Source organism: Coffea eugenioides, chromosome 4, assembly GCF_003713205.1.
Source record: "Coffea eugenioides isolate CCC68of chromosome 4, Ceug_1.0, whole genome shotgun sequence".
Classification (NCBI taxonomy): Eukaryota; Viridiplantae; Streptophyta; class Magnoliopsida; order Gentianales; family Rubiaceae; genus Coffea; species Coffea eugenioides.
Window position 1 is genome coordinate 38,065,397 of NC_040038.1, and position 14,557 is coordinate 38,079,953.

General features: G+C 32.2%; 2 protein-coding genes across 2 annotated transcripts; one reads left to right on the forward strand and one right to left on the reverse strand.

Moving 5' to 3' along the window:
* Nucleotides 1-4,346: 4,346 nt before the first annotated feature.
* On the forward strand, nt 4,347-7,889 carry LOC113768511. Its single transcript, XM_027312903.1, has 3 exons — nt 4,347-4,920; nt 7,122-7,257; nt 7,484-7,889. The coding sequence occupies exons 1-2, from the start codon at nt 4,423-4,425 to the stop codon at nt 7,146-7,148; spliced, it is 525 nt and encodes a 174-aa protein (XP_027168704.1). The 5' UTR covers nt 4,347-4,422; the 3' UTR covers nt 7,149-7,257; nt 7,484-7,889.
* A 2,779-nt stretch (nt 7,890-10,668) lies between these two features.
* LOC113769309 lies at nt 10,669-11,193 on the reverse strand. Its single transcript, XM_027313769.1, has one exon. The coding sequence runs from the start codon at nt 11,191-11,193 to the stop codon at nt 10,669-10,671; it is 525 nt and encodes a 174-aa protein (XP_027169570.1).
* Between the last annotated feature and the right edge of the window lie 3,364 nt (nt 11,194-14,557).

The following is a 14,557-nucleotide window of genomic DNA, read 5'->3' on the forward strand; positions in this document are numbered from 1 at the left end:
CTACACATCTTATCAACATTTTCAAGAGGATGCATTTTGAAAAATTCATATTGAGAAACAAGCAAAGATTTCTTTTGTTCTTTAATATCTTGGTTACCTTCATGAAATACATACAATTTATCCCAAATATCTTTAGCTGATTTACAACCTTTAATCCTACTAGATTCATTTACATCTAATGCATTGTACAATATATACATGGCCTTGGCATTCAAAGAAAGGTATCTCTTGTCTTTTTCATTCAATTCTTGTCTAGTCTTTAATCTACTCAAATTAGTGGTAGAGTCAACTATTCTAGCTTCATAAGGACCATCTTCTACCACATACCATAATTCAATATAAACGGATTGTAAGAAAATCATCATTCTTTGTTTCCACATGCTAAAATGAGAACCATTAAACATAGGTGGTCTATCAATAGATTGCCCTTCTAAAAAGGAAACTTTTATGGTTGCCATGATCTTTACTCTAAGCGGTTAAGCTTGATCTCAAGGAGACCAAGCTCTGATACCAATTGTAAGGCCCGAAGACAACCAATGAGACAATGAACAAGAAAGCAAAACTGCTTGGGAGTAGAAGAGATAAACAATTTAAAGATCAAAAGCGTAACAATAAATAAAAGGAAAGGATTGCAAACCAATTTACTACACAGCTCCTCTTGAACTTGTAGATTAATTCAAACAAGCTACTTCAAGTTGATGAATTACAATCACTCTTGTGTACAAAGGAAGGTTCACCTCCTCCTTGCCCCGAACTCCACTCGGTCAAGCCAGGACGTTTTACAATCCCTCAGGACAACCCTCACAGAGCTACACTCATGAAGAATTCACTCACAAATGAAAAGCTTACAAAGAACCTCACACCACTAAGACTACAAATCTTCTTTTTGGAGTATTTTCTCACTAAAATCTCTCTAGATCTTTTGTATCTTCAGTGTGCAAAAGTTATCTGAAGTATCTGACCAACCACTATTTATATAGGACCAAGAAAGTGCCTCATTAAAGCATCCAACGGATAGAAAGTAGCTGAACAGTCAACTAGCCGTTGGGGACGTCGGACGTCCGACAGATTAATCACCGTCCGATCCCATCGTCCGAAAATCAGCCAAGTTGTCGTTCGGACGTCCGATGGGATTTTATCGTCCGAGCTTTTGTGTCCGAACGTCGTCCAGAGAGTTATCAAATCTTCGTGGAATTTTTAGGACGTCCGATGAGATTGATGTGCGTCCGAAGCATGCGTCCGATCCTTCAGGACGTCCGATGCTTCCTTACAAGCGTCCGACAGAGTTTCCTTCTTGATGTTCTTCATCCTTTCGGACGTCCGATCCTGACTATTTGAGCGTCCGACAGCTTCAGCATACTTAGTCCCCTTTCAATTGCACTTGTTCATGGAATCAAACAACTTCAAAACTGAAAGTATATCTTGAAGAAATATTAGTATCATCCATTTGTTTTGTAAACATCAAAAGATAGGGATCAAGATCAACAGAAACAATTTGTGCAGGCATACCTTGTTCAAATGTCGAAAATACAGAAACATCCTTTTTTAGCTTGCCTTTTGATTTAGCATTGGTTTTACATAGAGAATTACTTTTGACAGCTATAGATTGCTGCAGATTAGTCTCTTTGTCTCTTCCCTGTTGCGGAAGCTGTTTAATAGCAATACTCTGTTGGTTATTGTGCTCATTGTTCTGCTGTAAGTCGTACCCAACTGGAAGTTGTACACCTGATATAGAAGATTTTCATAATTTACATTGCTTACAGAAGATTTTTCTTAATTTAGTATTAAGGCAACAAAACAGAACACTCAAAAACTTGAGAAGTTATTTTTTCTGCTTTTTATTTATGAAGAAAGCAATTTAGAAGCATGAGTCAGTGATTGTAGTTTGTCTTGCTGGCCATTAGATCCTTTAGCTTATCAGTTGGTTCTCGTTTAGATCCTTCAAACTTTCAATTTTTCACTAGTCTGCCATAGTTCATCTATGTGTTTCTCATAAGCAAGTTTAATATCCGTTGGTAATTAACTCAAAAAACAATTTTTTTTGGGGAATTCTTGAATAGTGCATGCATGAGAAGTAGCTAAAAACTGCTTATCCACTATGTTATTGTTCTTTTATTGTTGTTTTCAGCTTGCCTCTTGATTTAGCATCGGTTTTATATAGAGAATTACTTTTTACAGCTACGGATTACTGTAGATTAGTCTCTTTGTCTCCACCCTGTTGCGGAAGCTGTTTAATAGCAATACTCTGTTGGTTATTGTGCTCATTATTCTGCTGTAAGTTGCACCCAACTGGAAGTTCTACACCTGATATAGAAGTTTTTCATAATTTACATTGCTTATTGAAGATTTTTTTTAATTTAGTATTAAGGCAACAAAACAGAACACTCAAAAACTTCAGAAGTTACTTTTTCTCCTCTTTATTTATCAAGAAAGTAATTTAGAAGCATGAGTCAGTGATTGTAGTTTGTCTTGGTGGCTGTTAGTTGCTACAATAATTCTACCTATCTCAACGTTAGGTTAGGTTTTCCTTTGCATCCTTTAGATCCTTTAGCTTACCAGTTGGTTTTTGTTTAGATCCTTGAAACTTTCAATTTTTTACCAGTCTGCCATACTCCATCTATGTCTTTCTCATAAGCAGGTTTAATATCCGTTGGTAATTAACTCAAAAAAAAAAATTTTGGGGGAATTCTTGAATAGTGCATGCATGAGAAGTAGCTAAAAACTACTTATCCACTATGTTATTGTTCTTTTAACACAATATGTAGGCGAAACTGAATCAGATACCATTAGTTACCATTAGTAGCTTTCCTTGCTTTCCTCTTTTGATAAGCTTCTCTCTGTTTAGCTCGACGAGCTTCTTTTTCTTCCATTGATAAGGAAGCATATTTTTCTCTTGATCTTCGATTGCGAACAATATTCTTATTCGTTGAATCTGCAAGTGCATCGGTTGAAGCCATGATTTACAGTTTATAGTATGAATAAAGGAAGCAGAAGCTAGCGGATGAGTTGAAAATACATGCAGCTGCAGATATACAAGCATCACCAATAGAACAGGGAGAAGAGAAGGCTCAATTTTCTAGTCTATGACAGCAAAAGTAAAAAGCTACTGTAAAATGACTATGTTAGACATGAGTTGAAAATATGTAGTCTATTCAATGACTATTTTGAGGGATGAAAATGTAATTAAACAAGACAATGAGCTGGCTCATAGAAATAAACATCATATCTCATTAATGCTGCTTGTTAATGCTGCACAACAACCAATGTTCCACTAACATTCGGCTATGGCTTACAATAAGCAACAACCAGTTCTAATAGCTCCAACAAAAAACACAAGCAAAAGCCTAGAAGGACAAAAATGCCCCTGTAGAGAGCAGATGAAAAAAAATGAACAGTAACCCTTCAAACGTCTTCTTATATATTATAAGGATATATATATATATATATATATATTCCGGTATCTCTCAATCTTATTCCAAGCTCCTAATATTTCCAGTTATAGTAGTTTTAGTCTCCAATATTTAGTACCTATATAGAATTAGTTCTTAAAATTTTGGCAACAAATAAGTCTGGTCCTAATGTTTAGCACCTTTAGGTTTTTTGTCCCTAATTTTGGCAAGAACAAATCTAGTCCAAAATACACACAAGTGAAAGCAAATCTAGAACATTTGAAAAATTTTCTTAATTATAGATAGAATTTAATCACATACAATCATTTGTCCATTGAGTCGAGTTTAAAAGTAAAGAAGCAAAATAGCTGCTATTTTAAAAAAAATTTAAAAAAAAACAAGATGAAGGACTAATAACTCAAATGCTAATTGATTAACCAGCTCAAAAAAAAAATGAAATTTGTTATGTTACAAAATGGAAACCATCATTCCAAACTTGTTTTCACTCTCCATCTCCAAGCAAAAGACCCTAACACCCAATTTTCCGGTATAATTTAACAAAAAAAAAAAGTTTTTTAGTTTCTTAGTTAATTAATTACTCAAGTGGAGTTATTCTTATTTTTCAAAGTTAGTCACTTCTTTAAAAAAAAAAAAAAAATTAACGAACACGTGACCACACGTGACCAATTTTGTCAGTAAATAAGAAAATTCATCAATTGTCATAAATCGGTTCCAAATTGGAAAAATTGAGGACTAAATTTGTTTTTGCAGAAATTTTAAAGACTAAAATGCTTAAGATGTCAAACATCGGTGGCCAGATTAATTTTTTTTATCAAAATTTTAGGGATTAAAATCCTGTAGACATTAAACATTGGGGACCAAGTGACCAACGCTGCATTTCTCCTCCAGAAACAAGCAATCAATCCTCGTAACCTTTCTATTAGCGGAGTATAAGATTAGACCTGGACAAAAATTCCAAGATTAGACCACATATTTAAACTTTCAGACAGCCAGAAGCAGAAGCCCGAATTGAATGGAGAACAGCCACCGCCATCAGCACCGCGGCAGCGGCAGCAAATGGATAGCGGCGGTGGCGAGCATACGGATACAGTGCAGCTGCGGAGCATCGTACGCCTTCGGAATCTACTCACCAATCCTAAAATCAAGGCAAGGCTACGATCAAGCCACTTTGGACACCGTGTCAGTGTTCAAGGACATCGGGGCCAACGTCGGGATCATCTCCGGATTCCTTTATTCCGCCGTGGTACCCGACCGGAGAGGGAGAGGACAAGGACGGAGCTGGTTACGGCAGCCCTGGGTGGTGATCCTGGCGGGCGTAATCCAATGCTTTTTGGGCTACATCATGATGTGGGCTTCGGTGACCGGAATCATTGACCGGCCGGGGGTGGGATTGATGTGTTTGTTCATGTTCTTAGCAGCTCACGCTCAGACTTTCTTCAACACCGCTAACGTCGTAACCGCTGTTCATAACTTCCAGGATTACAGTGGGACCATTGTTGGTATCACGAAGGTAAATGTCTTTCTTACGTCTTCAATTATTATTAATTTATTACTGCTACTATTAATTTATTACTACTATTTATGTTTGCCTCTATTCCTTCTACATTAAAATGGACATTTTTACTTCTTATTAGAGATTTGTCTTCCTACAAATACCTATTTTTGGAGTTTTCTTTCTTCATATGTATATATATATATATACACACACACATAGACACAAACAGACAAGAACCATCGTTGAACAGTTTCGAACATCAACATTCGAGGGGGCTAACGTTATTCTGGACAAGGGTTTTGAGCTGATAAATACGAAAATTATAATGTTAAAAGCGAGTAGTTTTTGGCGAAAATCTCTTGGATTGAGGATTTGAAGTGTCCGTATTTTGTGACCCAAATGCACCAGTATGATTTTTTTTTGGGTACAAGGCAATGTTTTGAAACTTCCACCGTTAATTGAACCAACGAGGTGTTCGGATCGAAGTTCAACTGTTTGGACCGATTCAACTCTGATTCAATGAATTTTTTTAAAAATAATTTATATAAATATATATTTACTAAATAAGACATGCAATGGACTAATTTAAGACTTTACATGATGAAATGTTTAATATTTTCAAAAAATTTGGATTTTTACAAATAAAAATTTTAAATTATAAGTTACAACAAATAAATTTCATTTTAGTATCAATTGTATCTACCAAAAAGTAATCTTAAATCCAACCCAAAAAATGCCACAATATTCTAAAATTATACAAAATTCATGTCTATGGAAATTAGATATTGCGAGTTAAAATTTTAATTCACGTTTTTTGGATTTAGCGATTGCAATTTTTTTTAAAAAAAGAAGTTTAGAATTTGAAGAAAGTCAGGAAAATAGAAAACAAAGATGCAAACTTGATAAAAGGCAAAAAATGAGAAGAAAGTGAGTGGATGTAGCATTCAATAATTAGTCTTTAGGATTAAGAAAAGCCTATTCTTTTTTTTTCAATTTAATAGATAATAACAAAAAAATTTATCGATTCAATGGTTCAATCTAGTTACACGGTTCTTATCGATTTTTAACTCCAATCAATCCGAGATATGAATTGAACCAGAGCTATAACCGATTCACGGTCTAATGGGTCGAATCGATCAGATTTTCAAAACAATGATACAAGGAAGGGATGAGATCAAGAAACGGTTTGAGGAAATAGGATATGGAAGACAATTATTTTTAATTTATGGATCCTCAATTGGTCGATCTTAGGCACAAGACCTAAAAAAGCACCAGTCTGCTTGGTTAAAATTTTTTTTTTAAACACATTTTTTTTTTCATTTGTCTACCTTTCAGGGATAATTTGGATTTAGAATGGTAGGCATGATTAATATTTGTAGTTCTTGATTGGGCTACTTTTTTCTTTTCTAGTTGAAGGGGTTAGGTAGGGTGAGTAGGGAGGGTAGGGAGGGTAGGGCATGGACAGATGGACCCCAAAGAACCAAAGGAGACGGTACTGGGGCCTTTTGCTGGGGGTGAGTGGGTGTTTAAGGTACTCTGGCCGAATTTGTCGGTCGGCAGAGTACATTGGCATTATTCTCAATTGCTTTAGATTTTATAGAAACTGATCATAAAAAAACAATCAAAATTAGAAAAAATTGCTCTTTAGATAATTATAACATTTAATAGTTTTTATTATTAAAAAATTTATAATTAAAATATAAAATTATTTAAGAATATTTTAAAAATTAATTATTCAAAATCAAAATCTATAATTAATTATAATAAACAATCGAGAATAAGCCCATGATAAGGAGTGAAGATTTGGATATGTCCGAGAAAATAGAAAATGAAATTGCCAAAGTAGACCCTCCGCTCCAATTGATTGTTAGGGATAATTGTCAGCCGAATGAAGAGGATTACGTTGCCACGTCTATGACTTTTAGTAAATCGGAATTCCGTCTACAAGTGAGCCATTAATTTTAAGTTGTTCGTTTTTTATTTTATTTTTTTACAAGTGAGCCCTTTGTTTCTTTTTCAGTTTTAGGGTCTGTTTGTTTGGAATGAAAAAGGTTTTCCGGAAAACATTTTTCATATTTTCTTTTGTTTGGTTGTCAATTATTTTGGGAAAATAATTTTCGACAGAAAATAAATTACACCCAGAGGAGGAAAATAACTTCCTCATCTGTCTTTGTGAAGTTATTTTCCTTTCTAAAGAGCAGTCTTCTTTTTCGCAGCGACATCTCCTCATCTCCGGCAAATAAAAGCGTCCAGCGATACCATCGATAAAAGTCTCCGGCGACATCTCATCAGCAAACAAATCCCTTCTTCGCAGGCGGCATCTCCAACTCCGACAAAGACCCAATTTCGGAGGTAACAGATCATCTCTCTCTCTCTCTCTCTCTCTCTCTCTCTCTCTCTCTCTCTCATTTTTTTTCCTTTAAAAGCTGCCAATATCAACGGTCACGTGTGGATGCGTTTGTGTGAGTGTGAGTTTGTGTGGTCCATTTCTCTAGTCATCGGAACTAGACTTTGCCATTGCGGCCGGTAACCATCTCTCTCTCTCTCTCTCTCTCTCTCTCTCTCTCTCTCTCTTCAGTCTGCTTTTTGTTTGTGAGCTGTGCCCGCCATTGTGGATGCGTTTGCTTATGCAGCCTCAGAAGCTTGTTTGACGGCCTAAGCACAATCTCATTCCCGTTCCTACAATAGCATTTCCAACAAGGGTGAAGACTCCTTAAGTATTTCCAGAGGTATGATCTCTTGTTAGTTTTTTTTTCCCTCCCTTTTCCTTTGAAAAATTGTCTAGAATTACTGGTGTAGATTCTTGAAGTTCCATTTGAATGAATTTTTGTGGGTTGCTTTTGTTTTAGTTTGTTCTTACCTGATTAGGGTTAAATCTGATTTGATTGATGCTAATGAATTAATTTGGCTGCTGAGTTTTGGGGGTTTTAGACCATTTGTAAAAGTTTTAGTGAATTCATTGAGTTTGTGAAGCCACGGGCTGATTCTTGCCGCAGCTGCTTGATTGAAAAGGGAATATAACCGTGGAAATACTTCTGTCTTAATATACTGAAATCTTTCCTCAAACGAAATGAAACACAAGCAGGGCAGCTTCCCAAGTCAGTGACTTTAGAAATTGCCCTGCACAAGCTTGATTTTCTAGTTTGTTCATCTGAACAAATACCTATTAGAAATTGCCCTGCACAACCATGAACTAGTTGAAGTCATAGCATTTTCTACTGCACCTCTAGCCATGGAAACATGAGAATCGAGTTTGCTGTTATCTGTCAAATACTCATATGCTTGATCTTGGACTTTGCTAATCGAAAGCTCCATTGGTCGGCAGCAAGAATTAACAAATTATGAATAAATCCAAGATTCCATTAATAATTCAATTTAAGAATTCATGGTATAATATGAATAGATATTTTATAGAAATGATAATGGCTCCGCTTGGATTAGCTGTTTTTGGAGGTGTTTTTTAAAGCTTTACTGTAACTTTGTATATAAAAAACTTTTACTGTAGATGTTTTTGGATTGTTTTTAGAGGTATTTTTAAAATATATTTTTGAATATTTTTATAATTTAGAATTTTGTTGAGATTCTTTTTAAATATATACTGGTTGTGTTTCTATATATTAATGTTTATTTATTTATATATATAATATTTTTATTTCAATTTTGTTTTTTAATATGTATATTATTATATATTTAATATACATATACAAATATATATATATATATTAATATATATTAATATACATACTATAAAACAAAATTGATATGTATATATTTATATATTTATATAAATATATTTTAAACAAATATTAATATTTATATATAATACATATATTTATTTCAATTGATATAATATATATAATATACATATTAATATGCATAATTTAAATTACATATTAATATTAATATAATTTATATATATAATAAAATACACATAATTGAAATATACAAATTAATATATATTAATATACATATTATAAAACAAAGTTGAAATAAATATATTTACATATTTATATAAATATATAAATATATATATTTATATAAATATATATAGATATATATATTTATATTTAAATAAATATATATAGATATATATATTTATTTTTAAATAAATATATATAGATATATATTTATATTTAAATAAATATATATAAATATATTTTAAACAAAATATTAATATTTATTATAAAAATATAATATTTATTTCAATTGATATAATATATATATTATACATATTAATATGCATAATTGAAATATATTAATATTACTATAATTTATATATATCTTATATTCATAATTGAAATATAAATATCAAAATATACATATTAATATATATATATATATATATATATTAATTTACATATTATAAAAAGATTTGAAATAAATATATTTATAAATTTATATAAATATATATAAATATATTATTTATATAAATATATATAATTAAATATATTTATATATTTAAATAAATAAATATAAATACATTTGTAAATATATTTAATTATATATATTTATATTTTGTATTAATATTTATATATAAATATATATTTATTAAACAAAATATTTTTTTTGTATATAATATTTATATATATAAATATTTTTGTATATTAATTTTGTATTAATATACATATTAATATATTTTTTGCATATTTGGAGTTATTTTTAAAATATTTGTTTGGATATGATGTTTTTTAAGTTGTTTTTGTAAAATTTTTACTGTAGCATTGTACATGAAAAACAAGTTTTTGAAAAACTCTCAAATCCAAACGGAGCCAATATGATTATAATGGATAGAAACTAAAATTAGCTTGTAATGAAATGAATGTTTTGATAGTAGAAAAATATCTGCATCATATCAACAAATATATCAGAAAATATTTTCATTGACAAACCAAACACCGGAAAATTATGAAAAAAGGAATTTGGAAAATATTTTCACTTAATAACCAAACACTGGAAAATTATGGGGAAGGAAGTGATTTTCCAGGAAAATGACTTCGATGAAGGGTCCGTTTGGTTGGACTGAAAATATTTTTCTAGGGAAAATATTTTCCATCGAAGTCATTTTCCTGGAAAATCACTTCATTCCCCATAATTTTCCAGTGTTTGGTTATTAAGTGAAAATATTTTTCGAATTCCTTTTTTCATAATTTTTCGGTGTTTGGTTTGTCAATGAAAATATTTTTTGATATGTTTGTTGATATATTGCAAATATTTTTCTACTCTTAAAACATTCATTTCATTCCAAGTTAATTTTAGTTTCTATCCATTATAATCATATTATCATTTTTATAAAATATTTATTCATATTACACCATGAATTCTTGAATTTTCCAACTCGAATTGGTAATAAGCTGGAACAATTCAATGTATACAGAAGCAAATATATGCCAAAATATAAAATATTGCTCAACAAAAACGAAAATCCATCTCCAAATGGAAAACGGTCCCAAAAATAGCAAAAGAATCAATTTTTCTCCGAAAAAACTTCTAAAAGGCAAGACTCACTGTATATCTAGATTTTTCTGTATCTTCATAGATGTTTTTGTGTAAGAGTATAGAGAAAAGGAATAAGATAGCAAAAGATAAAAAAGAGGGGAAGGTCGCCAACCATTATTACTTAAATTCCTGGCGGTTCACCATTCATGCAAGGCATTATACGATTCATACTCCAGAAATATCAATAGACTTGTGCCAAAGGAAAATCCTTTGTCGTTACATGATGCTTCTTGCTGATGATGGCATTGATGCAGAGGAGCAAACTGATCACCTTTTGGCTTCCTGAATGTGGAAGCATGGAAAGAAGCAACGAAACAAATGAGCTCTGAAGGCAAACATGCACCCAAAGGTTCCACCCCTCCTTTCTCTTCGAACTTGAGGTAGAAGTGGAACACCGTAAGCAGGATTTGGCACCATGTACTGCTGATAGGAAGTAATGCTGGCAGCAGCTGGCATTGTAGGATCTTGCGGTCTGGGTTGTGGAACCGAACCGAAGTCTTGCGGACCAAATGTGGGATCTTGAACTTGAGCTGGGTTTGATGAGGTGAATGAGATAAACTTAGAGTTTGCATAGACGGTGTCTTGAGCCTCGTGATCGTACTCAACCCATGATGATGAAGATGATGATGTTGGTAATGGTGGAGCAGAGGGCTCATACGGCGGACAGTAATATTGGTACTGACAATGGCATGGTGGTGGTGGTGGGTTATCAATGAACAATGCCTTCTTCTTCTTCTTCTTCTGCTTTCTTGACCAGAACTTGAGCTTCTTCACGGCCTTCATCATCTTCATGGCTGGCCTTCTTGTTTTTCGAGGAGAAAATGAAAAAAGTCCACTTTGTTCAGCGGAATCTTGTAAGTTGATTTATTCAAATAGAAGAGATAACTTGGCTGTGGCAAAGTACGGATCTGGAAGTGGAAGCGAGATTTGATAGTCTTACGGAGGACACTTGACAAAGCATTCAAAGACAGAGAAGTTAAAAAACTTCTGCAACTCTCACCAGCTCCTTTTTCATGAGTCCTGAAGCCGTCGGAAATTAACTTCAGGAAAATTGTTGTGGAAGTCATTTTCCACCCGGTGGCGTGAAAACATTTTCCAGCTGAAATAATTTTCCAACCTCTTTTGCTTCCAAACACCAGAAATTCTGGAAAACCTTTTCGGGAAAATATTTTCAGTCCAAACAAACATACCCGAAATAGAAAATATTTTCAGTCCAACCAAACGGACCCTTAATTTTATTGATGGGACAGCTTAAGAATTTGCATTTCACCTGAATTGGGGTTACAAATTCCCTCGTGCAAGTCCCCCAATTCTGAATGCTTTTTAACATGCATTTGGCTATTGGATTACGATTTTGATTTATATAAAAAAAAAGAAAATTATTCAAAATTTTATTTATATATTTCAAACAAAAAAACAAAAATTTTCAAACTATTTTCACATTTTGAGGTAATAAGAATTAATCAATAGCGGCGAGTGTTTTCTTATTGTAGTGAAGGATTTGGACAGAAAAGAGAGGGAAAGAAGAGAAAGTTAACTTTTCTTTCATTTGTTAGTTTTTAGTAGGAAAGAAAAAAAAGGAAAATGGAATGATTTGAGAGGACGAATAGTAGGCAAAAATTTTCCTCCCAAATTGGAGAGAAATGGAGAGAAAGTTGGAGGAACCTTATGCAAGTTTTTTAAAATACCAATTTTATCCTTAAAAATATCTTGAACAAATATTTAATGACTTTCATATCCAAAATCATTCCACTAATTCTCAAAAACTTCCAAACAACATAACAATCCCTTCTCTTCGCTTATCTTCTCTCATAACTTAAGTTTTCCCTTCTTTTCTTTTCTATCCTAAACTCCCAAACTTAGCTTAAATACATAATTGTCTTCTTTATGTGATAGCAACAACGTCAACTTGGTATCCTTTTATTGTTAATGCACATTTCTGATTTCACGGGAAGCACAATTCTTTCGGGGGTCAAATTTGCAAATGAATTATAACTCTAGGGCCATGATCGTCAATTGAAATTGTCAAAGGTCCTTGGGATGGTTGGCAGTGTAAATCCTGTTTTTGCTTATTTTTATCCTTTTCTTTTTGGGATAATTTTAGAAACCTCTTTTGAAATTTGTGATAGTTTTTACCTAGCACCTCTTGAACTTTGAAAAAATCACTTGAGTCCTCCACTTTTAATTTTTTGTAACATTGTTAACTTGTTGTAGAAAATATTATTTAAAAACTCATATTTGGATGAAGAAAGTATTTTGATTTCAAAAGTGCCCTTTATTATTCCTTTTATTGTAAAGTGTTTTCAGTCAATTTGACGAGTTTTTCAAAATTTCTATAAGTTTCTTGTTTAGATTAATGGCTTAAAAAAAGACAAAGTGTTTATGTTTACAAACTCAATTAAGGGTTTTTCAAAGGCAACATTACTTGTTTAATCAAAAAGTGCTTATGGATGAATTTAAGGTTTTATGAATCGTGTACAAGTTTTTTGAATTTTTGTGTAGATTAATGGCTTGAAAACTTGAAAAAGATGAATTCTTAACTATATATTTAGAAACTTATTTGAGGTGCTTTTAAAGTGCAAAATGTTATTTTCATCACTGGGGACAACCTTTATGGGGTATTCTAAATTACATAAAATCTTACCATAATTCTGTTGTAGTCTAATGACACGAAAATTATTAATAGGTCTTTCAACGTTATTAACACCTTGTAATACCTAATTGAAAAATCATACTGCCTAAGTTTTCAAAAGTTAAGGGATTCACTTGATTTCTCACAAAACCAAAATAGTGATATATTTTTGTTGTGAACATATTTTCTATCCACTAGAAAGTCTTTTTATAATATATTTTGAAATGAGTTGATATAAAAAGTTAAAAGTCGGAGAGGCAAGTGATATTTTTCAAAATTTAGGAGCGCTAAGTGATATTATCACAAACCTTAAGGGAGGATTTTTGAAATTATCCCTTGTTTTTTTTCCCAATTATTTTTTGCTGGATAGTTACGCGGAAACTGAAATTTGGTCTCAACAAAGTTTTGTTTATAGGACAAACTATTGGAAATGTTTATTCAGTTCTGGAATTTTGTCAAGACGAATCAATTTGCAGCATGCCTAATCAAAATCGGTCCACATACATACATATATATATATATATATACACTAAGGGGAAGTGCCCGTGCGATGCGTGGGTGTTTAGTGCCTGTGATAAAAAAGAATTTTTTAGTGGTTGAAATGAATATTATTTCCACATTAACCAAGAAGTTATTTTTTATCAAGAACCTATCGGTACATATCATCCATATTGTTGCAAGGTGAGCAAGTGAATAAAGATAAGAGTAGGATAACAACGCATATTAAGTAATATTAATAAAATTATTGTAGAGAATAATACATATTAACCGAATCCTACTTAATATGAGTAGAAGGAAATGCATGGATAATGGAGTAGTTTAGAGGGCATTAAACCTAATCCTGGAAGCCGAAAAGGGAACAAACGGAAGAATGTGAAGGAGGAGACATCGAAACAACCATAATCGATACTTAGACATTAAATCATCAACATAACTATGTTTTTGGCTGTTTAATTGAGATGTAAATAGTGGTATATTGCTGGTGTGGAAGCTGTTTCAAAGACAGGGGCTTCAGACATGGGAACTCATGCATTGGTATTATTATGAGCTGTTTCACATAATTGAATGAATAGCTGCAAGTCTCTTTATTTTAATTGCACTATGACACCATTTCAGTAAATTGCACCAATACATATGCTTATATAAGTTGTATCCAATGCACTAACGATTGCAAAATAATCCCTCAGTCCAAAAATACCCAGATCTCCTTATGCTATATAAAAATGAGTTTTGGTCAAATTTGTCAAATGCTACTGTATGATAACATCTAACAATCATTTCATTTGGTGCAATAGGTAATAAATTAAGTAGGCAAAGATTTTACAAATTATTAGAAATTGAAGTTATTAACTTGTATAAATTAAGATCCATTTTTATCTACTTTGGAAGCTTTTTTTTGTTAAAATTGTAATAAAGTATTTACAAGGATCTTCAAAAGATAAGAATATGTTTGTCCGTATAATTTTTCGGTAGTACTAAATTTGCTATAGTTTCAGTCAATTGGTGATAAAACAACTCCAACTT